This window comes from Salmo trutta, chromosome 26, assembly GCF_901001165.1.
Source record: "Salmo trutta chromosome 26, fSalTru1.1, whole genome shotgun sequence".
Lineage (NCBI taxonomy): Eukaryota > Metazoa > Chordata > Actinopteri > Salmoniformes > Salmonidae > Salmo > Salmo trutta.
Window position 1 is genome coordinate 2,487,289 of NC_042982.1, and position 24,552 is coordinate 2,511,840.

The 24,552-nt window shown below is 43.4% G+C and overlaps 1 protein-coding gene and 1 long non-coding RNA gene across 12 annotated transcripts; one reads left to right on the top strand and one right to left on the bottom strand.

The window, feature by feature from the left end:
* Positions 1–16,448: 16,448 nt before the first annotated feature.
* On the bottom strand, positions 16,449–23,634 carry LOC115162882 (probable G-protein coupled receptor 171). 11 transcript variants are annotated; one of them, XM_029714377.1, is made up of 4 exons: positions 23,533–23,634; positions 18,060–18,123; positions 17,498–17,913; positions 16,449–17,339 (listed from the first exon to the last, which is right to left on the bottom strand). In XM_029714377.1, exons 3-4 carry the CDS (start codon positions 17,869–17,871, stop codon positions 16,700–16,702), a joined length of 1,014 nt encoding a protein of 337 aa, XP_029570237.1. In that variant the 5' UTR covers positions 17,872–17,913; positions 18,060–18,123; positions 23,533–23,634; the 3' UTR covers positions 16,449–16,699. The 11 variants fall into 11 exon arrangements, with proteins under 11 accessions (XP_029570237.1, XP_029570235.1, XP_029570236.1 ...); XM_029714375.1 differs by having other exon boundaries at positions 16,449–17,351; XM_029714376.1 differs by lacking the exon at positions 23,533–23,634 and adding an exon at positions 22,565–22,957 and having other exon boundaries at positions 16,449–17,351.
* LOC115162885 (uncharacterized) lies at positions 23,291–24,526 on the top strand. Its single transcript, XR_003869660.1, has 2 exons — positions 23,291–23,380; positions 23,593–24,526. It is a non-coding gene; the product is annotated as an uncharacterized LOC115162885 (long non-coding RNA).
* The last annotated feature ends 26 nt before the right edge of the window (positions 24,527–24,552 follow it).

The window sequence follows — 24,552 nt, forward strand, 5'->3', positions numbered from 1 at the left end:
ACTGGGGGAGGTCGGGTAATGTAATTATGTCCACGAGCACAAAAAAACGCATCTGTAATTTTAATCCAGGCCGATTCTGCCATGACAGTAATTGTTACATGTTTACGACAATTCAACCCAGAGGCGCAATTTTGGTTTTAGAAGTGGGGGGGACATAATAAATAAATAAAGAAGACGGGTATAGACGTTTTTCTAAATATATACAAAAAAATACCTTATTTACATATTCAGACCCTTTGCTTTGAGACTCAAAATTGAGCTCAGGTGCATCCTGTTTCCATTGATCATCCTTGAGATGTTTCTAAAACTTGATTGAAGTCCACCTGTGGTAAATTCAATTGCACACTGGCAAGAGTGTGCAAAGCTGTCATCAAGGAAAAGGGTGGCTACTTTGAAGAATCTCAAATGTAAAATATATTTTGATTTATCACTTTTTGGGTTACTACATGATTCCATATGTGTTGTTTCGTAGTTTGTTGTCTTCTCTATTTTTCTACAATATAGTAAAAAATAAAGAAAAACCCTGGAATTCGTATGTGTGTCCAGACTTTTGATTGCTACTGTATATATTTTATCCAGTCAGATAAACACTTCAAACAGCCTACCCGACTGCTCGGAGGCCTCCGCATGGTCCTAAAGCACACCCTTGCCTATTTTTGTATCACATTCCAATGATAAAACTGAGGGGGACAAAAATGCTATTTCAGAATGTGGGGGGAGATATGTCCCCCCGTCCCCAATGAAAGTTGCGCCCCTGCCCAGAATAACCTACTGTTGGCAAATCCAAAGTTCTCTAATAATACTAGTCCTGTGTGAATCAACATCCCTGTGTTTTGTGAGAAATGGCTCAGTTTGACAGTTATTGCTCATGGTGAAATAAAATCTACAGTGAAATAAAACAATAACTAACGGAAACAGCAGAAGACAAGGCATATTGACATTAGAGAGAGGCATGTGTAGCCGAGTGATCATAGGGTCCAATGAGCAGCAATAGGTGAGTCAGGGAGCCGTTCGGTAGGCGTTACTATGCTAGGCGAGCGGAAAGCACGGCGTTCAGAATGCTAGTGGGCCGGGGATATCAGATGGCCCTTCGGCAACATCGCAACGGAAAAGTCTGTTGAAACCACATCGGACGATTACGTCGGCAGACCAGTCGTGATGGATCGGTGGGGCTCCGTGTCGGCAATAAAGGGTCCAAGCCAATTGGCAAAAGAGGTATTGTAGCCCACAAATTAGTTAGCAGGTATACCTCTTCGGCTAGCCGGGAGATGGGCCTTGCTCGAGGTTAGCTCAAGGCTAACTGGTGCTTGCTTCGGGACAGAGGCGTTAGCCAGCAGTAGCAACTGGGTTGCAGCTAGCTAGCTGCGATGATCTGGTGTAATGGTCCAGAGTTTGCGCCAGGAATCCAGTGATGTGGTGGAGAAAAGCAGTCCGATATGCTCTGGGTTGATATCGTGCTGACTGGCAGTTATTGACCGAGCTAAAGCTGGCTGGTGTCCGTGCTAAATGTGAAGACCGCTAGCCGTGGCTAACAGTGACTAGTAGCTAGTTAGCTGGCTAGTTCCTGATGGAGGTTCCAGTTATAACGTATAAAAATAGCAGATTTGTACCACATTGGGTGAGGCGGGTTGCAGGAAAGTATATTTAGATCATAGTTGGAAAGTGAGATAAAAAATATATATGAAAAAAACGACGAAACCGACTATTTACATGGGACAAGACAAACACATGTCTGACTGCTACGCCATCTTGGATTAGTCAGTAGACTTGATTCACGATGATGACTGCTAGCTAAGATTGTGAAAGTAAGATGTTGACATGATCAGTCCAATCAAAGCTACTGTACAAATAACGTGATTGACATTTCTGTGGCCAATGACCTTGAGCCTTCTTGGAAGGGTACTTGTAATATAACTCTGGTAGGACCCAAATCGCAGACATTTTGGATGTCTACCCTTACATAAGGACTGAAGCTAGGCGATTGCGCAATGTCCCCATGAGTGACAGAATACTGAGCCAATCATGGTGCAATGCTCCTATTTTCTGGTGGCCCGCCCCACCACCACAGAAAGCACTGAGCTTGGCTGAAACACCTGCATTTTGGAGCTGCCTCACTCAAGAAAACAAAAAAGAGACCATGGTTGTATGTGGCTTTATTAACTCAGTTATATATCTTTTTTTTTTTACATTGTTTGCAAACTGATATGTGACACGTATTAATGCCAAAATAACATGCAAGCCCCCCCCACCAAAAAAATATACTGCTCGAAAAAATAAAGGAAACACTTAAACAACACAATGTAACTCCAAGTCAATCACACTTCTGTGAAATCAAACTGTCCACTTAGGAAGCAACACTGATTGACAATACATTTCACATGCTGTTGTGCAAATGGAATAGACAACAGGTGGAAATTATAGGCAATAAGCAAGACACTCCCAATAAAGGAGTGGTTCTGCAGGTGGAGACCACAGACCACTTCTCAGTTCCTATGCTTCCTGGCTGATGTTTTGGTCACTTTTGAATGCTGGCGGTGCTTTCACTCTAGTGGTAGCATGAGACGGAGTCTACAACCCACACAAGTGGCTCAGGTAGTGCAGCTCATCCAGGAGGGCACATCAATGCGAGCTGTGGCAAGAAGGTTTGCTGTGTCTGTCAGCGTAGTGTCCAGAGCATGGAGGCGCTACCAGGAGACAGGCCAGTACATCAGGAGATGTGGAGGAGGCCGTAGGAGGGCAACAATCCAGCAGCAGGACCGCTACCTCCGCCTTTGTGCAAGGAGGAGCAGGAGGAGCACTGCCAGAGCCCTGCAAAATGACCTCCAGCAGACCACAAATGTGCATGTGTCTGCTCAAACGGTCAGAAACAGACTCCATGAGGGTGGTATGAGGGCCCGACGTCCACAGGTGGGGGTTGTGCTTACAGCCCAACACTGTGCAGGATGTTTGGCATTTGCCAGAGAACACCAAGATTGGCAAATTCGCCACTGGCACACTGTGCTCTTCACAGATGAAAGCAGGTTCACACTGAGCACGTGACAGACGTGACAGAGTCTGGAGATGCCGTGGAGAACGTTCTGCTGCCTGCAACATCCTCCAGCATGACCGGTTTGGTGGTGGGTCAGTCATGGTGTGGGGTGGCATTTCTTTGGGGGGCCGCACAGCCCTCCATGTGCTCGCCAGAGGTAGCCTGACTGCCATTAGGTACCGAGATGAGATCCTCAGACCCCTTGTGAGACCATATGCTGGTGCGGTTGGCCCTGGGTTCCTCCTAATGCAAGACAATGCTAGACCTCATGTGGCTGGAGTGTGTCAGCAGTTCCTGCAAGAGGAAGGCATTGATGCTATGGACTGGCCCGCCCATTCCCCAGACCTGAATCCAATTGAGCACATCTGGGACATCATGTCTCGCTCCATCCACCAATGCCACGTTGCACCACAGACTGTCCAGGAGTTGGCGGATGCTTTAGTCCAGGTCTGGGAGGAGATCCTTCAGGAGACCATCCGCCACCTCATCAGGAGCATACCCAGGCGTTGTCGGGAGGTCATACAGGCATGTGGAGGCCACACACACTACTGAGCCTCATTTTGACTTGTTTTAAGGACATTACATCAAAGTTGGATCAGCCTGTAGTGTGGTTTTCCACTTTAATTTTGAGTGTGACTCCAAATCCAGACCTCCATGGGTTGATAAATTGGATTTCCATTGATTATTTTTGTGTGATTTTGTAAAGAAAAAAGTATTTAATTAGGGCTAGGGGGCAGTATTTACACGGCCGGATAAAAAACGTACCCGATTTAATCTGGTTACTACTCCTGCCCAGTAACTAGAATATGCATATAATTATTGGCTTTGGATAGGAAACACCCTAAAGTTTCTAAAACTGTTTGAATGGTGTCTGTGAGTATAACAGAACTCATATGGCAGGCAAAATCCTAAGAAGGTTTCATGCAGGAAGTGGCCTGTTGACAAGGAGTCGTTCTTCTTGTCTCTGTTTATTGAAGAGTGGGGATCTTAGCTGTAACGTGACACTTCCTACGGCTTCCATAGGCTCTCAGAGCCCGGGAAAAAGCTGAACGATGACGAGGCAGCCCCAGGCTGAAACACATAATCACCTTTGCCAAGTGGCCGATAAGAGGACAAAGGAATTAGGCGCGTGCCCGCGTCGACCCCGTGCTGTATTTTCTTTCGGCTGTTTACCTAATTGCAGATTCCCGGTCGGAATATTGTCGCTTTTTTACGAGAAAAATGGCATAAAAATTGATTTTAAACAGCGGTTGACATGCTTCGAAGTACGGTAATGAAATATTTAGAAATCTTTTGTCACGAAATGCGCCGTGCGCGTGACCCTTATTTACCATTGGGATAGTGTCTTGAACGCACTAACAAAACGTCGCTGTTGGAACATAAGTATGGATTATTTTGGACCAAACCTACATTTGTTATTGAAGTAGAAGTCCTGGGAGTGCATTCTGACAAAGAACAGGAAAGGTAATCAAACTTTTCTAATAGTAAATCTGAGTTTGGTGAAGGCTAAACTTGGTGGGTGTCTAAATAGCTAGCCCTGTGATGCCGGGCTATCTACTTAGAATATTGCAAAATGTGCTTTCACCGAAAAGCTATTTTAAAATCGGACATATCGAGTGCATAGAGGAATTCTGTATCTATAATTCTTAAAATTATTGTTATGCTTTTTGTTAACGTTTATCGAGAGTAATTTAATAAATTGTTAGTAAATTCATCTGAAGTTTGCGGGGGGTATGCTAGTTCTGAACGTCACATGCTAATGTAAAAAGCTGGGTTTTGATATAAATATGAACTTGATTGAACAAAACATGCATGTATTGTATAACATAATGTCCTAGGTGTGTCATCTGATGAAGATCATCAAAGGTTAGTGCTGCATTTAGCTGTCTTCTGGGTTTTTGTGACATTATATGCTAGCTTGAAAAATGGGTGTCTGATTATTTCTGGCTGGGTACTCTGCTGACATAATCTAATGTTTTGCTTTCGTTGTAAAGCCTTTTTGAAATCGGACAGTGTGGTTAGATTAACGAGAGTCTTGTCTTTAAATAGCTGTAAAATAGTCATGTGTTTGAGAAATTGAAGTAATAGCATTTCTAAGGTATTTGAAAATCGCGCCACAGGATTCAACTGGCTGTTACGTAGGTGGGACGATTTGGTGCCACCTGCCCTAGAGAGGTTAATAAGATTATTTATTTCATTCCGATCTAGGATGTGTTGTTTAAGTGTTCCCTTTATTTTTTTGAGCAGTGTATATATATTATTATTTTTTTGTATCTATTTTTTTTGTTGCTAAAAATGTGGATCTCAAAACGGGTGGGGCTCTGCCTGCCCTTAGTATCTCTATTCCACTGCTCCTGCCATCTCTGCACTACCACTGTCCATATCAGGCTTTTTCAATCTGGCTTGCTCATTGACACTACAACATCAACAACCCCACTATTAAGTGCTTGTTTAGCCAGTACATCAACTGCCTCATTCCCCTCCACACCTAAATGGGCTGGGACCCAGATAAAGCTTGTCTGTATACCCATCTGTCTAACCCTGCAATGGGACTGCAGACTAAACACTGCACTTGAATCAGAGCAAATAACTACAATGCCTGGCTTGACTTCCTCCACCCACTGCAAGGCTAACAGTATGGCCATCCGCTCCGACGTATATACAGCAAGATGATCCGTAAAACATTTCTTGACTGCCACCCCACATTCCTGCACTGCAAATGCTGACCCAGTATGTCCTGTCCTTGGATCTTTTGAACCATCTGTGCAAATGGCCACAGAATCCTGATATACAGTATCCAGATGTCTATTAAACAAATCAGATGGATCAACACCCTCCCTATCTTTCCATAATCTCCCCAACACTGCTAGACTACTGGAGGCGAGAGCAGCCATGGTGGATTCACAGGAATAGCTACCGTTGGACTAAACTCCCTTCCATACAGTCCCATCGCCCTCATCTGGGTATTACTCACCCACCTAAAGCTCGTGTTCTGTCCTCGCTCATATTCCCAGCATGCCTGTAAAATCCCTTTCACAGGATGAGACACCCCATGTCACTGTAGGTTAACCCAATAATTAATTGCCAGTTCTACTCCTCCAGGCTATCTCAGGTTACAAACACCAACTCATTCTATGGAATACAGTCACGCTCACACAGATGATAGAGTACTCATCAAAGCTATTCGAAGAATAAAGAGTATTATAACATAATACTGCCATAGTCTATTACAGATCGGATCAATGCAACCAACATACATGGCCCTCGATGAGGAACGCCCAGCTCCACACTCATTCCCCATAAGACAGTTTATCCTATTTAGCACCTTACACTTCCCCACCACTCTCTCAATGTGTTTTGCCCAGGTCAGCCTAATGTCAAGTACACCACGAGGAACCTGAGGGCCCCCACCCTCTCCAAGTTTCTCCCATATAATTTAAATCGTACATCATCTCCCACCTTCCTCCTGGTAAAGAACACTGTCAGAGTTTTCTCTACAGAGAACCTGAATCCCCACATTAATGCCTACCGTTCTACCACATCAATTGCTTCCTGTACTTTCCTGACTACAGTATGTATGGCACATTTCTTCCCCTCTTCCATGACCCCTTCATCTGCAAGTAACGACCTCCCAATATCCGTCCGTACCTGAGAGTAAACCTCATTGATCATGATTGAGAACAACCGAGGACTAATCACGCTGCGGTGTACCGTTATCCACTAGGTAGCTGCCTGACAGAGACTTCCCCACCCTCACCTGGATAGACCTTCCAAACAGGAAGTCCTTTATCCAGTTGTACGTTGCTCCTGGGTCCATAGTTCCCCTCCCCTTCCTGAACCCACTCTGATTTTATTTATTATTTATACATTTTTTATTTAACCTTTATTTAACTAGGCAAGTCAGTTAACAAATTCTTATTTACAATGACGGCCTTCCCCGGCCAAACCCAGATGACGCTGGGCCAATTGTGCAATCTTACATGCATGTGATGTTAAAGCTATTGGCCAATAGCTTGCTGGCCTCTTTGGGTCGTTCTCTGGCTTCCAGATTGGTACCACTACTGCCTTCTTCCAGTTGCCTGGTAGTTTCCCTTCCTCCCACACTCTGTTGTACAACACCAGTACCTTATCCAGTGCCTCATTACTAAGATGGGCCAACATAACATAGCACACCTCATCTTTCTCAGGTTAAGTTAACCCAGCCTTACCTATTACCCTCTTCATCTCTCCCATGGTAAATGGTGCATTCAACGCGTAATTTACATCCTCCCTCCTATCCAGCACTCCAGGGTTCTCCCTCCTCGTTCTCTCTCTGCCCCTCTGACAAATTTGCAGAGCTATGCACTTGGACAAACGCTTTGGCCATCATCTCTGCCTTCTCCTCATCTGTTACTACCATATCCTCCCCACTCGTCAACACTGGATAGTCCCACTCCCTTCTGACCCCACTCATCCTCTTAATCATCCCCCAAACCTCTCACACAGGTGTCGCCCTTCCAATGGTGTCACAGAACCAACGCCAACATGACCTCTTAGTTCTCCTCACCAGGGCCTGGGCGTGCATACTGAATCAGATGTTGGAAGTTATACATCCTTTTCAGTACTCTAAATATCCTGTTCCTACTCACCATTGCCCCACACTCCTGAGGTATAGCCTCAGTAGCTGCCCCCACTAAAGCTGTTCTCACCCAGTTATTCATAGTATCCACATACCTTCTTATATCCACTGAGCCATCACCTGCTCACTCATCAGCTCCTGAAACTGGTTCCACTTCGCCCTTCCAAACACCAACCTGCCTACTCCATCCACTGACACCTCCTCCCTCCGGCCTACTGTGCATACAGTAAGGATAAGGATCACTCCCTACTTTCGACTCCTCCCATACCTCCCACACACAGATTCCTGCCGTTGCACTAGATACCAGAGTGAGGTCCAACGTAGACTCTTTCCCTGTGGCTACATCAATACTGGTCTTTCATTTAAATCAGATTTTACATCACTTGGCTATTTCCATCTATTCGTTTCCCTCCCCAGAGTGTGTTGTGGGCATTAAAATCCCCACACCACATTACCTTACTTCTATCCTGGCCCTCCACCCTCTCCAGCACTTCCAGGTCCAATATCTGACCAGGATTATAGTAGTTCACTAGCACCCCTCTCAGCCACATCTCCACCACCACATGTTCCTGTTCAATACCTTTGCCTAGCATCTTGTAAGGCAGTCCTTGCTTTATGAAGGTGGCACCCCCCCCTCCCCCTCCCCCTATATCTCTGTCCATTACGAACCACTACATAACCTTTATGATAAACTCTGAAGTCGGCTTAGCTGGCTTAGCTGGCATATCCACAACGAACTGCTGGAACTACTGCCCATTAGCCAACAAGCTTCGAGCATTCCATGCCATTGTAGTATTACTACCATAACTAACATCCAGTAATACATTGAGGTAATCTCAAACCTCTTCCCATGTCATATCTCCGCCCACCTGCCCTGTTATCCCCGGTCTAGATGCGCCTACCCATCTCTCCATTGAACATTTGCTTGACTCTGAGAGATTTAAAATTATAAACTTGGATTAGCTAAAACAATGTGCCATTGGAACACAGGAGTGATGGTTGCTGACAATGGGCCTCTGTATGCCTATGTAAATATTCCATTAAAAATCTGCCGTTTCCAGCTACAATAGTCATTTACAACATTAACAATGTCTACACTGTATTTCTGATCAATTTGATGTTATTTTAATGGACAAAAATGTGCTTTTCTTTCAAAAACAAGGACATTTCTAAGTGTCCCTAAACTTTTGAACGATAGTGTATATACTAGGCGTGTCAGAGTAAGGCCCAAGAAAATGTCAAAGACTCCAGTCACCCAAGTCATAGACTGTTCTCTCTGCTACCACACGGCAAGCGGTATCGGAGCGCCAAGTCAAGGGTAAGAATGCTGAACAATTAATCAAATGGCCACCTGGTCCATTTGCATTGATACACCCCCCCTTGTTTTTGCACTGCTGCTACTCGCTGTTTATTATCTATGCATAGTCACTTTAACCTGTTGGGGTTAGGGGGCAGTATTTGCACGGCCGGATAAAAAACGTACCCGATTTAAACTGGTTACTACTCTTGCCCAGAAATGAGAATATGCATATACTTAGTAGATTTGGATAGAAAACACTCTAATGTTTCTAAAACTGTTTGAATGGTGTCTGTGAGTATAACAGAACTCATATGGCAGGCCAAAACCTGAGAAGATTCCATACAGGAAGTGCCCTGTCTGACAAATTGTTGTCCTTCTGGTGCATCTCTATCGAAAATACAGCATCTGTGCTGTAACGTGACACTTTCTAAGGCTCCCATTGGCTCTCTAAAGCCGCCAGAAAGTGGAATGGGGTGTCTGCTGTCTCTGGGCAAAGTACAACAGCTCTGTTTGTGAGTGGTCAGCCTGGGGATAGTGAGACTGAGATGCGCATTCATGAGAATTCTCAATTTTTTTCTTTCAGCCTTTGAATGAATACAACGTTGCCCGGTTGGAATATTATCGCTATTTTAGGAGAAAAATAGCATAAAAATTGATTTTAAACAGCGTTTGACATGCTTCTAAGTACGGTAATGGAATATTTTGACATTTTTTGTCACGAAATGCGCTCGCGCGTCACCCTTCGGATAGTGACCTGAACGCACGAACAAAACGGAGCTATTTGAATATAACTATGGATTACTTGGAACCAAAACAACATTTGTTGTTGAAGTAGAAGTCCTGGGAGTGCATTCTGATGAAGAACAGCAAAGGTAATCCAATTTTTGTAATAGTAATTCTGAGTTTAGTGAGTCCCAAACTTGGTGGGTGTCAAAATAGCTAGCCGTGATGGCCGAGCTATGTACTCAGAATATTGCAAAATGTGCTTTCGCCGGAAAGCTATTTTAAAATCTGACACCGCGATTGCATAAAGGAGTTCTGTATCTATAATTCTTAAAATAATTGTTATGTATTTTGTGAACGTTTATTATGAGTAATTTAGTAAATTCGGTGGGTATGCTAGTTCTGAACCTCACATGCTAATGTAAAAAGCTGTTTTTTTATATAAATCTGAACTTGATTGAACAAAACATGCATGTGTTGTATAACATAATGTCCTATTAGTGTCATCTGATGAAGATCATCAAAGGTTAGTGATGCATTTAGCTGTGGTTTTGGTTTTTGTGACATATATGCTTGCTTTGAAAATGGCTGTGTGATTATTTTTGGCAGGGTACTCTCCTGACATAATCTAATGTTTTTCTTTCGCTGTAAAGCCTTTTTAAAATCGGACAATGTGGTTAGATTAACGAGAGTCTTGTCTTTAAAATGGTGTAAAATAGTCATATGTTTGAGAAATTGAAGTTATAGCATTTTTGAGGTATTTATTTGTATTTCGCACCACGCGATTCCACTGGCTGTTGACTAGGGTGGGACGCTTGCCCAGGTAAGTTAACCCTATCTACATGTACAGTCATGGCCAAAAGTTTTGAGAATGACACAAATATTAATTTTCACAAAGTCTGCTACTTCAGTGTCTTTAGATATTTTTGTCAGATGTTACTATGGAATACTGAAGTATAATTACAAGCGTTTCATAAGTGTCAAAGGCTTTTATTGACAATTGCATGAAGTTGTTGCAAAGAGTCAATATTTGCAGTGCTGACCCTTCTTTTTCAAGACCTCTGCAATCCACCCTGGCATGCTGTCAATTAACTTCTGGGCCACATCCTGACTGATGGCAGCCCATTCTTGCATAATCAATGCTTGGGGTTTGTCAGAATTTGTGGGTTTTTGTTTGTCCACCCGCCTCTTGAGGATTGACCACAAGTTCTCAATGGGATTAAGGTCTGGGGAGTTTCCTGGCCATGGACCCAAAATATCAATGTTTTGTTCCCCGAGCCACTTAGTTATCACTTTTGCCTTATGGCAAGGTGCTCCATCATGCTGGAAAAGGCATTGTTCGTCACCAAACTGTTCCTGGATGGTAGGGAGAAGTTGCTCTCGGAGGATGTGTTGGTCCCATTCTTTATTCATGACTGTGTTCTTAGGCAAAATTGTGAGTGAGCCCACTCCCTTGGCTGAGAAGCAACCCCACACATGAATGGTCTCAGGATGTTTTACTGTTGGCGTGACACAAGACTGATGGTAGCGCTCACCTTGTCTTCTCCGGACAAGCTTTTTCCGGATGCCCCAAACAATCGGAAAGGGGATTCATCAGAGAAAATGACTTTACCCCAGTCCTCAGCAGTCCAATCCCTGTACCTTTTGCAGAATATCAGTCTGTCCCTGATGTTTTTCCTGGAGAGAAGTGGCTTCTTTGCTGCCCTTGTTGACACCAGGCCATCCTCCAAAAGTCTTCGCCTCACTGTGCGTGAAGATGCACTCACACCTGCCTGCTGCCATTCCTGAGCAAGCTGGTGGTGCCCCAATCCTGCAGCTGAATCAAATTTAGGAGACGGTCCTGGAGCTTGATGGACTTTCTTGAGCGCCCTGAAGCCTTCTTCACAACAATTGAACCGCTCTCCTTGAAGTTCTTGATGATCCGATAAATGGTTGATTGAGGTGCAATCTTACTGGTAGCAATATCCTTGCCTGTGAAGCTCTTTTTGTGCAAAGCAATGATGACGGCACGTGTTTCCTTGCAGGTAACCATGATTGACAGAGGAAGAGCAATGATTCCAAGCACCACCCTCCTTTTGAAGCTTCCAGTCTGTTATTCGAACTCAATCAGCATGACAGAGTGATCTCCAGCCTTGTCCTCGTCAACACTCACACCTGTGTTAACGAGAGAATCACTGACATGATGTCAGCTGGTCCTTTTGTGGCAGGGCTGAAATGCAGTAGAAATGTTTTTGGGGGGATTCAGTTCATTTGCATGGCAAAGAGGGACTTTGCAATTAATTCCAATTCATCTGATCACTCTTCATAACATTCTGGAGTATATGCAAATTGCCATCATACAAACTGAGGCAGCAGACTTTGTGAAAATTAATATTTGTGTCATTCTGCAAACTTTTGGCCACAACTTTACAAATTACCTTGACTAACATGTAACCCCGCACATTGACTCAGTATCAGTAGTCCCTATATATATATTGCCTTGTTATTGTTTTTAGTCCCGTGTGGCTCAGTTGGTAGAGCATGGTGTTTGCAACACAAGTGTTGTGGGTTCGATTCCCACGGGGGACCAGTATGGAAGAAAAAAAAATGTATGATATGTATGCATTCACTACTGTAAGATGCTCTGGATAAGAGCGTCTGCTAAATGACTAAAATGTAAATGTCAAATCTATGGTATTGTTGTTGACAAAAGCACAGTATTAATCGTGTGTTCAATCAAATCATGGCTACATGTACAGCCAGACAAAACACCAGGGTTAGTGTCTGTGCACTTTGTGTCTTATGTATTTGTAGCCAAGGTCCAATAAATGATACACATTAGAAATGAGTACCTGTCATAATTTCCATGTGTGATCAAAAGCACAGATTAGGGAGCAGAAATGACACTTCTCTATTGAGCACATCTTATTTCTGTGCATCAGTTCCTGTAGCACATAGCAGACCGACGAAACCCACCACAGAATTTCATGTCCTCAAAATGTAAAACCTTCAAAGCATAACATAATAGACTTGATATATAGCTAAAAGCTTTTTGTTTGTGTGTGGTGTGAAGGCTTTTACAAGAGGAAGTCCAACATACAGAAAGCCAAAATAATATTGAAGCAAATAGTAACACCTAAATACAAAATATGCAATTAAAGTGCATCCTCTTTTAAAGCGTTAGATTATATCTCAGTTTCTAATGCTAAATAGACCTGTCAAATAGGACATTTCAACCAAAAATAGGACTTGTTTCAATCTACTGTACAAATGGTGAGCTACTGTCAAGGAAACGTATTCCTTAGGTAGAGTGAGATAAAAAATGAAAAAATGGTTAGACTGTTTTTCAAACTACAAAATGGTGAGATTCAGAATGGTAATATTTTATGGCTTCTTTCTACCGGTCACTGACTCTCTAGGATGTGTAGTCTGGGTGTATACGCTAAAGAAGTTGAACATGAAACTCATAGTGTTCACCACTTCCTGTAATGTCATTTTGAACAGACAGTGACTTCGTGTGTCTCAGCTGAAAACCAACAAACAGACACAACGAAAGAGTGACATTTAAAGTAAGGTGCAAATTATATATTTTTTTAAACAAGGTTCCAGAAGGAGGACAGTCCAAGTGTCCTAAATGACACTGGCCCGTCTCGACATACTTAACTACGTCCTTGTCTGGGTGCATGGCAGGGTGGTCAGGTTCCCCTGGCTAATTATCCTAGCTCTTGGCGGTGGGGCTGTACTGTCTGGCTGTGCCATTGTCGTACTATAAAGTCTTTGCATGCCCAGCTGGGCCCTAAAGAACTTACAGAAGATGAAGTCGATGAGTTGGTCCAGGCAGGCGTTGAGGACTGACAGCAGCACGGTCACCTTCTTCAGGTAGGCCTTGCTGGCATATCCACAACAAACTGCTTGAACTCCTGCCCATTAGCCAACGAGCTTTGATCGTTCCATTGTAGTATTACTACCATAACTAAGATCCAGTAATACAAAACTCCAGCTTCGGCTGGTTGAGGTAATCTCAAAACTCTTCCCATGTCAATCCTGTCATACTCAGATGTTTCCCAGCCACTTTCACTATTAGCTGAATCCTCTCTGTTTTAGACTACTTTAGCAGTGCTTTGATAGCTCCTGCTGTAAACTTCACCAGCATTCTCTTATCTATGTACAATTGAAGTCAGAAGTTTACATACACTTAGGTTGGAGTCATTAAAACTCATTTTTCAACCACTCCACAAATTTCTTGTTAACAAACTATAGTTTTGGCAAGTCGGTTAGGACATCTACTTTGTGCATGACACAAGTAATTTTTCCAACAATTGTTTACAGACAGATTATTTCACCTATAATTCACTGTATCACAATTCCAGTGGGTCAGAAGTTTACATACACTAAGTTGACTCAGTTACCTGACTCAGTTACACCAGCTCTGTCAGGAGGAATGGGCCAAAATTCACCCAACTTGTTGTAGGAAGCTTGTGGAAGTCTACCCAAAATGTTTGACCCAAGTTAAACAATTTAAATGCAATGCTATCAAATACTAATTGAGTGTACGTAAACTTCTGACCCACCCTGAATGTGATGAAAGAAATAAAAACTGAAATAAATAATTCTCTCTGCTATTCTTCTGACATTTCACATTCTTAAAATAAAGTGGTGATCCTAACTGACCTAAGACAGGGAATTTTTACTGGGATTAATTGTCAGGAATTGTGAAAAACTGAGTTTAAATGTATTTGGCTAAGGTGTATGTACAGTTAACTTTCAACTTCAACTGTATACGATATCTCTGCCCACCTGCCCACCTGTCCCTGGTCTAGATGCTCCAACCCATCTCTTCCTTGAACCTGTATCTCCCTGGACCTGGACCTCACCATATGACACCCTTCTCTCCCCTCTCACTTGTTGCACCTCCAATGCCTGCTTCATTGCCTCACACCCACCATACACCACACTATGAGCACCCCCACAGCTGCAGCACTTTGGTTGTACACTATTGACTCAGTTCCCATACTCATGCTCCCCTCCGCACCTGGCACACCTCTTTCTCTCTTTACAGGCTGTTGCCCAAACCTCTGACAGTTAGAACATCTTAAAGGCTTGGGTACAGAAGCCCTCACATAATAACTCATATCCAGTGGTTACTTTATTTGGAAGTATCCTGTCTGTGAAATGTAACAGAATAGACGGGCTATCTACAGTCACTTCATTCCTTGTTGCTTGCCATCTTTGAACATTCACTGAAACGCTTCCTCTCAAATTGTCACTTACCTCTTTAGTGCTAACACTCACAGGCACTCCTGTTATCACCCCAATGCTTGATCAGTCCAGCTGCTCAACACTACCTTACAGTTCCCTATTTGCTTCACTCTGAGCTTTTTGCCTCCGCCCCATGTCTTTACAGAACACAAACAAGCTCCCATCTCTTAACCCCTTTGTATTGACAACTTCCCCAATCAACTCTTTTATCACAGCCGTCAACCTTATCGGACTCATTGCCCCAACTCCCCCTTTCTCCCTAAACTTCAGAATCACTTTATGCTCCTCCTGACCTCCATGATCCCCTCGCAACTTTTCTTGCCCTTCCTCCTCGGCACTTTCTACTGAACTGCCTCTGACATTGGAAACTCTGTTGCTTTCCTCAATCATCCTTTTCTTCATATCCTCCATAGACCTCTTGCTCCCCTTCAAACCCCTACTCCCTTTCTCTCCAGCTTTGTTTTTATTTTTCCTTCTTTCCCCTTTATTTGTACCGCTATGCACGTACTTGCTTTGCTTTCTTCTCAGTCACTGTCGCCTACCACCCCTGACCCAGTTACAGCACAGCTGTGCTGAACTGCCATCACACCGAGTAAAGTTTGATTGTTTGCCCATTCCCCTTCAATCGAATTGCAGTTTCTCTCTGCTACCACCCCTGCCAATCCTTCACCAGACATGTTCTCATGTGTTCTTCAAGCAGAGTCATGAATGTCAAGTTGATTGCGCTTTATTTTTTGATTGATGGAAGTTAATTTGACCACATGACACACTGCACAAAAGCAGGGCCAGGTTACTTAACCAATAGTGTGCAACTGCAGCCTGCAAATCGGAGCGTTCCTGAAAGGCTCCATTACTGCATCTGCTGCAATGCCCCCCTTGAGCATCCAATTGGTTCCTGCATGAACGCCTCCCGTCAAGCACGACATCTTCATGCTTGTAACACTTTTGAATGTGGGTCAAAAGGGAAATAAAAGTATTAACCAGTTGACTGTCATTCGCTCCCACCTGCCAAACACCTGTCCCCACCTTTGTTAACAGAACTGCGGGAAAACAGGTGGCGAAGGACACTGTCTACTGGAGGCTGGGGCGACACCATATGCTAGCTAACTAGTTAGCAACACTTTGTGCTAGCTTTTATTTAGTTAGTACACGGTGTCGCCCACACCTCCCGTCTGCTGCATACCGGAGAAAACTATGCCCGACAGGCGGGGGCGAAGGACACTGTCTACCGGTCGCCCCCGCCTCCTGCTAGCACAGCAGGCGAGAGGCTAGAGAGACATTGTGTGGTAGTTAACTAGCTAGCTTGCTAGTCAGGGACACCGTGTGCTAGCAAAATATGAACAAAAGCATGAGATGAGCTATAAAACTGGGGAGGATCCTGCCCCATAACAAACAAGTGTAGAATTGCAGGAAATTAGCTTTAAAACTGAACATTTTTCTCTAAATCTAATGACAAAATGTGTAGAATACCATTATAAAACTGCACATTTTCCTCTGCACTATGTCAAAAGATGTTGAAATGCAGGAATTTAGTGAAAAAATAAGCAATCATCTGTTACTTTTATTCAGTGTGATCATGCAACAATGAAATGTAAAACAATGCAATCATAACATCACAACATCATAGGACTGCATAAAACACCCAACAGCGAAGAATCATTTTTGTCTAGGCCTATAAGCTACTCTATTGGATAGTTGTTTGTAAAACGTTGCAGCCAAATTTTTCATGCCCGTGGTCATTCTCTCTTTCGCTCTCTCTGTTTCTTTCTCTTTGTCAACCCCTCTCTCTCTCCTACTCTTTGGCAGTTATTGGCTGCAGCTTCAAGTCTTCAGCTGCAGGGTCAGGTGTTGGGTTGGTGTTCGAATCCCGCCTGCTCCTCCTACTCCTGAACACCTCCCTGACCCTCTGTCTGAATCCCTTGGAGAAGTAGTAGTAGAGCACGGGGTCCAGGCAGAGGTGCAGCACCACCAGCAGTAATGTGGACTCCTTGGCCAGGAAGAGGTGCCTCTTGGTCTGGCAGTCTGGAGTGATGACCTCAGTCTGGGTTAGCGTATAGGGCGTCCGTACCACGTGGTACGGCACGAAGCACACCACGTACGCTGCCGTCACCGCCGTAACATTGACGGTGGCACGGCGAGCATGGCGCCACTGTTCAGGGTCATTCCTGCTCGCCAGCAGCCTCTTTAGCACCAGACCGTTGGAGACGAGGACGGCCGTGGACGCGTTGAGGAACAGGATGGTACAGAGGAAGACTGCAAGGCCGTGCCAGTGGAGTCCCACCTCCTGCTTCAGCTTGGAGCAGCTCAGGAACTCCCTCTCTTGGATGTCCTGGATGGGCAGGGCCATGTTGGGCACCATGATGAGGAGCACAAGTAGCCACACCACCACTGACATCAGCCTGGCGAAGCCCACTTCCTGTATACGGAACAGTCTGGAGCTCTGGCTGGTCAATCAATCAATACATCAATCAATCACTGTTTAAGGTGCCTCTCATTCTAGCAAAACATTTGACCAAAAAAAGCTAATAATCTTACACAATAATTAACAATAGTACAACATTAAAATAAGTTCAAAAGACCATAATAATACCTGATCTGCATGTAGCAGTCAACGCTGACGAAGGTGAGGAAGAAGATGGACGCATATATGCTGATGTAGACTACCACGGCGCTCACCTGGCAGTGGAAGACCATGAGGCCCCAGGGCGCCACACCCAGGTCTTTGGCCACCTTGAAGGGCAGGGCCAGGGTGAGCAGGAGGTCAGCGGTCAGGAGATTGACCAGGTAGACATTGATGCTCTTCTTGGCGTTGTAGCTGTGTACGAACACCCACAGAGCCACCAGGTTGGCAGCCATGCTGGTGAGAAAGACCAGGATGTAGAGCACGCTAAAAGGCTCCATCTGGTCATTGACGACGCACTGAGGGAGGGTGTCATCGGTGGAGTTTGTGGGAAGCGTCATCATCAATTGGGGAGTAGATAGTCTAACACAACATGCACCTTTTGACTGACAAAAGAAAAATCCCCATGTGGTTAGGCCATTCAAATTAGATCAGTTTAGAAAACTGAGGCGAGCCAGCAAAACATTAAAAAGTGTACTGCAGCGATCTTAGTAACACCTATCAACCTTGTTTAAAAAAATGAGAAGCTTACTTTAAATGTCACTCTTCCGTTGTGTCTGTTTGTTGGTTTTCAGCTGAGTCACCGACGTCACCGTCTGTTCAAAATCAGACATTACAGGAAGTGGTGAACACTATGAGTTTCATGTTCAACTTCTTTAGCGTATACACCCAGACTACACATCCTAGAGAGTCAGTGACCGGTAGAAGGAAGCCCAAAAATGATTTCCATTCAGAATCTCACCAATTTATAGTTTGAAAAACAGTCTAACCATTTTTTTATTTTTTATCCCACTATACCCAAAGAATACGTTTGCTTGACAGTATCTCACCAGTTGTCCAGTAGATTGAAACAATCCTATTTTTGGTTGAAATGTCCTATTTGACACGCCTATTTAGCATTAGAAACTGAGATATAATCTAACGCTTTAAAAGAGGATGCACTTTAATTGCATATTTAATTTTTAGGTTTATTATTTGCTACAATATTATTTTGGCATTCTGTATGTTGGACTTCCTCTTGTAAAAGCCTTCCTCATACCACACAAAAACAAAAAGATTTTAGCTATATTATGTTATGCTTTGAAGGTTTTACATTTTGAGGACATGAAATTCTGTGGTGCACAGAAATAAGATGTGCTCAATAGGGAAGTGCTTTTTCTGTTCCCTAATCTGTGCTTTAGATCACACATGGAAATTAGGACAGTTACTCATTTCTAATGTCTATCATTTATTGAAGCTTGCTACAAATACATACGAGACAAAGTGCACATACACTAACTCTTGTGTTTTATCTGGCTGTACATGTTACCATGATTTGATACTGTACTTTTGTCAACAACAATACTAGAGACATTTATTAAGAGTGTGTGTGCAGGTAGGTTGAATAGAGAGTTTGGGGACAGAAACAAGGCCAAACAGTATATTTCTCTGTCTAAATCACTAAGGTAAACCCCAGGTTACATATAATCAGTCAGATCAAGCTGTCGTCTGAGTTTATCATTAAAGGAAAATTTAAGTCTGGGGTCTAGGCTCTCACCAGGGCAAAATAGCGGTACAAGGCAAATAGGCAAATGTATGTTCTATTCTAGACCAAAGGCTGCCCATAGGTAACCCATTTCATATTCTGTATTGAGTAGAGACATCAAATTAGCAAATTTCAGCCTCCAAAAGAAGTATTGACATTCTAGGCATTTCATATTTTTTTCCCCAATACAAAGTTCTAATCATTTATAGGTATGCTGAAGAGCTGCTTTAAAAATATATACAGTAGATAGAAAATGTACCAGAGGAGGGCAGTGCGGTGTGTCCTAAATGACACTGGCCCGTCTCGACATGCTGAACGACGTCCTTGTCTGGGTGCGTGACAGGGTGGTCAGGTTCCCCTGGCTAATTCTCCCATCTCCTGGCGGTGGGGCTGTACTGTCTGGCTGTGCCATTGTCGTACTAAAACGCCTCTGCATGCCCAGCTGGGCCCTGAAGGACTTACAGAAGATGAAGTAGATGAGTGGGTCCAGGCAGGCATTGAGGACTGACAGCAGCACGGTCAGCTCCTTCATGTAGTAGAAGGCCTGATGCCAGTAACACCTGCGCAAGAAGGGCCGGAGGAAGGTGTAGGGCAGGCGTACCAGGTGGTACGGCACGAAGCACACGCAGAACACAGCGACCAGAACTAGCATGTTTCTCTTGGAGCGGCTGAGGTTCCTTCCGGATCCACAGGAAGGATGTTTCTGCTGGTTCAGCTGCGCCTGCCGCAGCCTGAGGATGGTGCCCCAGTAGAAGAAGAGGAGGGAAAACAGAACGAAGAGGAAGATGGCGGCCGAGAAACTGTGGATGATCTTGTTGAGCAGTAGAAGCTGGGTGCTGTGGAGGGCATCGCAGCCTATGTTCCCGGGGATGAGATCTGCACCCCAAGTGGTGAGGAGGGATACGGTCAGGTACGCAGATGATGGGGCCAGAAGGGTGACCCAGGTTGCCATGGAGATGTAGTGGGCGGCGCGCACCGTTTGCAGGGCGTGGGTCTCCAGAGGACGGACGATCTTCAGGTACCTGTAGGCAGTAGGATGGCTTAGCAGGGGTGAGAGGAATTGAGAACTGACTCATTACTGAGTCTTACTGATGTTGTATTCATGAACATGGCTGCCAACCTGAATGGTGTCAGTGAAATGTGCACCTTTTGAATGTGAAATCTGCCAAAAAAATATGATACATTGGAAGGGTAGCTAGCACTGATGACACTTACGCAGCATCACAAGAAGACTATTCAACTTGATTCACATATCCAAATCAAACAAGATTGCTGTAGTTGTGTCACTGGACGTGGTAAAGGCATTTGATGGGGTCAGCTGGCCTTTTCTATTTACAGTCCAAGAAAATTAAATGGATAAAGATTATATATACACAACACCTACAGTATCTGTTGTAAACAATGGGGAAATGTCTCAACCATTTATGCTGACTAGCAGGGGCATTTCCATGAATTTTTTCCACTGCTATTTCCATCTTTATAGAACCTCTCGCCTGTGCTATCAGACATAACAACCAAATCCATGGCATACAGGCTGACAGACATGGACACTTCACTTATCAATAAATACCTGTTGGCTGCGATGTAGTCCATGAAGAGGATGCTGGCATACATGTTGAGGTAGAAGGCCGTGGCTCCAAAGTTGCAGTAGACGTGGCGCATGAGGGTCGAGTTGTGGGTGGCGTAGTTGGCAATGCGGAGCGGCAGACACAGGCTGAGGAAGAAGTCTGCCGCAGCCAGGTTCTGCAGATATACTGTCATGTTGGATTGGCGGCGCTGGGCTCGGCAGAAGTAGACCCGCACCGTGAAGCCGTTGAGAACCAGGCCCACCAGGAAGATCAGGGAGTAGGTTACGGTTAAGAATGGGTGGGCGGAGACCTCCATCAAGCTGCAAGAGGCCGACCCGGAACCATTCCCCACAGTGTAGTTCATGGTCTGTACAGAGGATGTGTTGAAATAGCTGTCCATTCCTCCCACTCCTTTCACTGTGTATGCAGCCTGGCTATTCATTTGTATACAGGTTTATACACAGAGAGCAGAGTAAAGAGGAGTGATTTGTTGTTAGCTTTTCTCTCTAATATTTGTTGTTTGAAATAATGTTGATCTGCAGCACACGGTGTTCTCTCATCAAACAATACTGACTGTGCTTGCTTTAAGTTTAAAACAACACAATTTCTTTATTGAGAACTAACTCCTCCAACAATATCCCCCAAAAATCTCTAAAGTGCCTTGATCGTAACACCAAATGAGCACCTTTTGAGTAGTGTAACTTTGTGTAATATATCATTTTTTAAACTTAATTTTAACATTCTGTCATAAAGAGCACATGTTCAACTTAATAAAAAATATATTTTCCCTTCTTGAGGTTAAATTAAAAATGTAATGTTGTAAGTGCCTATTAAGTGTCAAATAAAGTAACAGGGTTGACCGTAACAGGGTTGACGATTTCATCTTAAATCAGCCATAAATCCCTTGTGACAGGGGGAATAGAAGCTTGTTGTGTGCCACAGGGAGGGGCAATTGAATTCAAGCTTCACAAAAAAAATTGAATCGTTAAAACATTTCTAGCCCGTCTATCTATAGGTAACAGGGTTGACATGTTATGCTCGACGTGCTGTTTTCCACCACAAAATGTCCAAAAAGAGTAGAACCAGCTTTTTATTAAAAAAAAAGGAATAGTTGCACCATATTAAAACGGGAGGCCAGTTCACGTAACAAGGTTGACCTTAAATTGAGGGACAGGCATTTTAAGATGATTTATTTTACGTGATTAGTGATTCATCTAATCACATGAATTAAATAATAATCTTCAGAATTACTTTGTCAAAGCAGTAACACAACTAGGACTTTACAATAATGGTGAAAACTTGGGAAAAGTCTGGTGTTAAGTGGTTAAAAATCTTCCTAGAAGTCACAGAGGGTGCACAGAGGGGCATCTCAAAGTGATACATTTTGGCACTTTAGCAAGTCATTATTCATATAAAAAATATATATATTTATTGAATTTTCCATGTGGTCTATGTTTAAATTAATTAAAATATCAAAGAGACACAAATGTCTCTCTATTCGTGGAACAACCCTCCTATCTATCTGTTATATAGATCCTCGAATATCAACTTTCTTCTGCCTCACTTCCTTACAGCATCTTTGTCAATCTACAACTATTAATTAATGATATTGGTTAAGCTTTGTAGTAGTCATCAATAAATCATTATAAATGCTTATAAGTAATAGTATACATTTGAATAAAAGTAATAGTATACATTTGAAAATACAAATTTATGAATAGAATGTAAACTATAAGTCGTTTATTCATGCTTATGCATGAAAGTAGTACTTGCATGATATGTAAAATACGTTGGTGCATTAACTGACAGGGAAATAGATATCTGCATCGCTCCACTATTGCTCTCTTAAGCTGTTACTTTAAAAAAAATCTTTCACTAATTTGTTGCAGGATTATTAAGTTATCACTATGTAATAGAGAATGTTGTTATGGATATATCCCTTACCCTTTTTTCTGTTCCAATGACACAGTATGTCAGCTGGACCGCCTGGTTAGATCAAAGTATGTTCTCTATATTCTCTACAACTTCCTTTTTTCATAAGGAAGAACCTCACTGTATTTGTATGAGGTAGTGGGAATGCGTATGAATGTGTGTGTGTGTGTGTGTCTGTGTGTGTGTTTGTGATAGACAGAGAGCGAGAGTGAGAATGCCTGAATGCACGTGTGAGCATACGTACATGTGTGTGAGCGTGCATGTGTTCTAGAGACAGAGGAAGAGGGCGCATGGAAATATTTTGTCTAGTCAAGAAACAGTGATGTAGTGATAGCTAAATAGGTCATCACTCAATACTATAAATGCAGGTCTGCATTTGGAAGTCAAATCAAGAGGTCGCTTGACAAATATGATTTACCTTTTTGCCCCGTGGCAGTTCTCCTCATTGAATTGAGTTCATTCTGATGGTGTAATAAGGTAATCTGGAGCGTTCACAGAAACATCACTTCTTGAATTCCCTAATTGTCTGTGTTCCAAACAAGTAAAAGACACACCCTCAGCCCTCAAATTAAGTGGACAGTTCTGAAGACGTATCATGACGTATGATGAATTGACACTTGCAGGGCAATGGGTGAGGGAGGAATAAATTCCTTGCCCGGAAATTTGCCACTCGTTCGTCCCACGGTTGTGTTTTCAGTCATCATGGAACCACCCATAGCTGCTGTGTGTGTTTTATATGCGCTACAGTCAATTATGATTGTATTTCATATATTGGCTAGAAGACAATGCATCCGCAGGCATCGAGTACTAGCCATTCGACAATATATGGTAAATCAGAAATTATAATGTCAGGGAAAGTTGTATGCGCTAGCTAACGTTTCCAAAAGCTAACCAAACAAAAACATCCTTACTTTTACGATACTTGTATGTGCCGCCATATGCATTAGTAGCATAACTTATTTACATTCGGTTTTACTTACACTTGTATGTTGACTTCTCCATATTGATGTTGGTTTTAAGTTTTGTCTGACTTTTCTTAGCGGATGTACGTACAATCATCGCAAATTGAGGCCCCGGAGTGAACAGAATTGAACACTAGATCACAAACGAGGGCTGAGGGGCTTACGTTGCCAACTTCCCTTGCTTGGCTAATTGTTTGGACCGACGGCAAAGACGGCCGCTGGGATTCCCCCAAGGGCATAAGGCGAGGGTAAGTGGAGGAGGGTGTGTCTTTTACGTGTTTGAAACGCAGCCCTTGTCTGTGGAATTTGATACAAACAAACAAACAAGCTGTAGCGCTGCCTGGAGTTGTCCTCCATTCACACACATCCAACAAATACATATAATTCAGTAAGAACCACATAAATACCCCAGTGATATATCAAGCTAGCAGGTTATATGTTTTTATTTCCCCTTATACAGCAACTTAAAGGTGAATGGGAAAATGAGTGAACGTGAGGAGGATGATTGTTTCATTCTATTTTCGCCCGAAAATGCAAGACCGTTCGTATGTTGATGTAGTGAGCCTTGCTGATTGTATTGTCCAATCACAGAGCAGATACAAGCCACGTGATCCGCCAGCGAACACATGACGGCAGCTGACAGCAGATCACGTGACTTGCATCTGCTCTGTGACTGGACGACACATGCTGTATTTTATTCAACGTTAACCAGCATGTTGTTGAAATGTGTATGCTAAGAATGACTGGCCATGACAGTTCCGGAACCACAACCATGAAATGAGGGGCGTCAGAGCCTATGGAGGAGTTGGTGGCTGCCTGGTACTCTGGAATGCTGTTGTTCAGGCCTCTAGTTTCCTGAAACATCCTCTCTTCTAGACATTCCTCCAGCCATGCAAATGTAGCTCTATCTATTACAACCACAGAGGAGATTTGTTTGTGTGTGTGTACACTGCCCCCATGTGGGGATTAAACCATTTTTCAATTTTCTTAACTTACATTTTTTGCTGCAAAATATCCATATACATGTGTGTGTGTGTG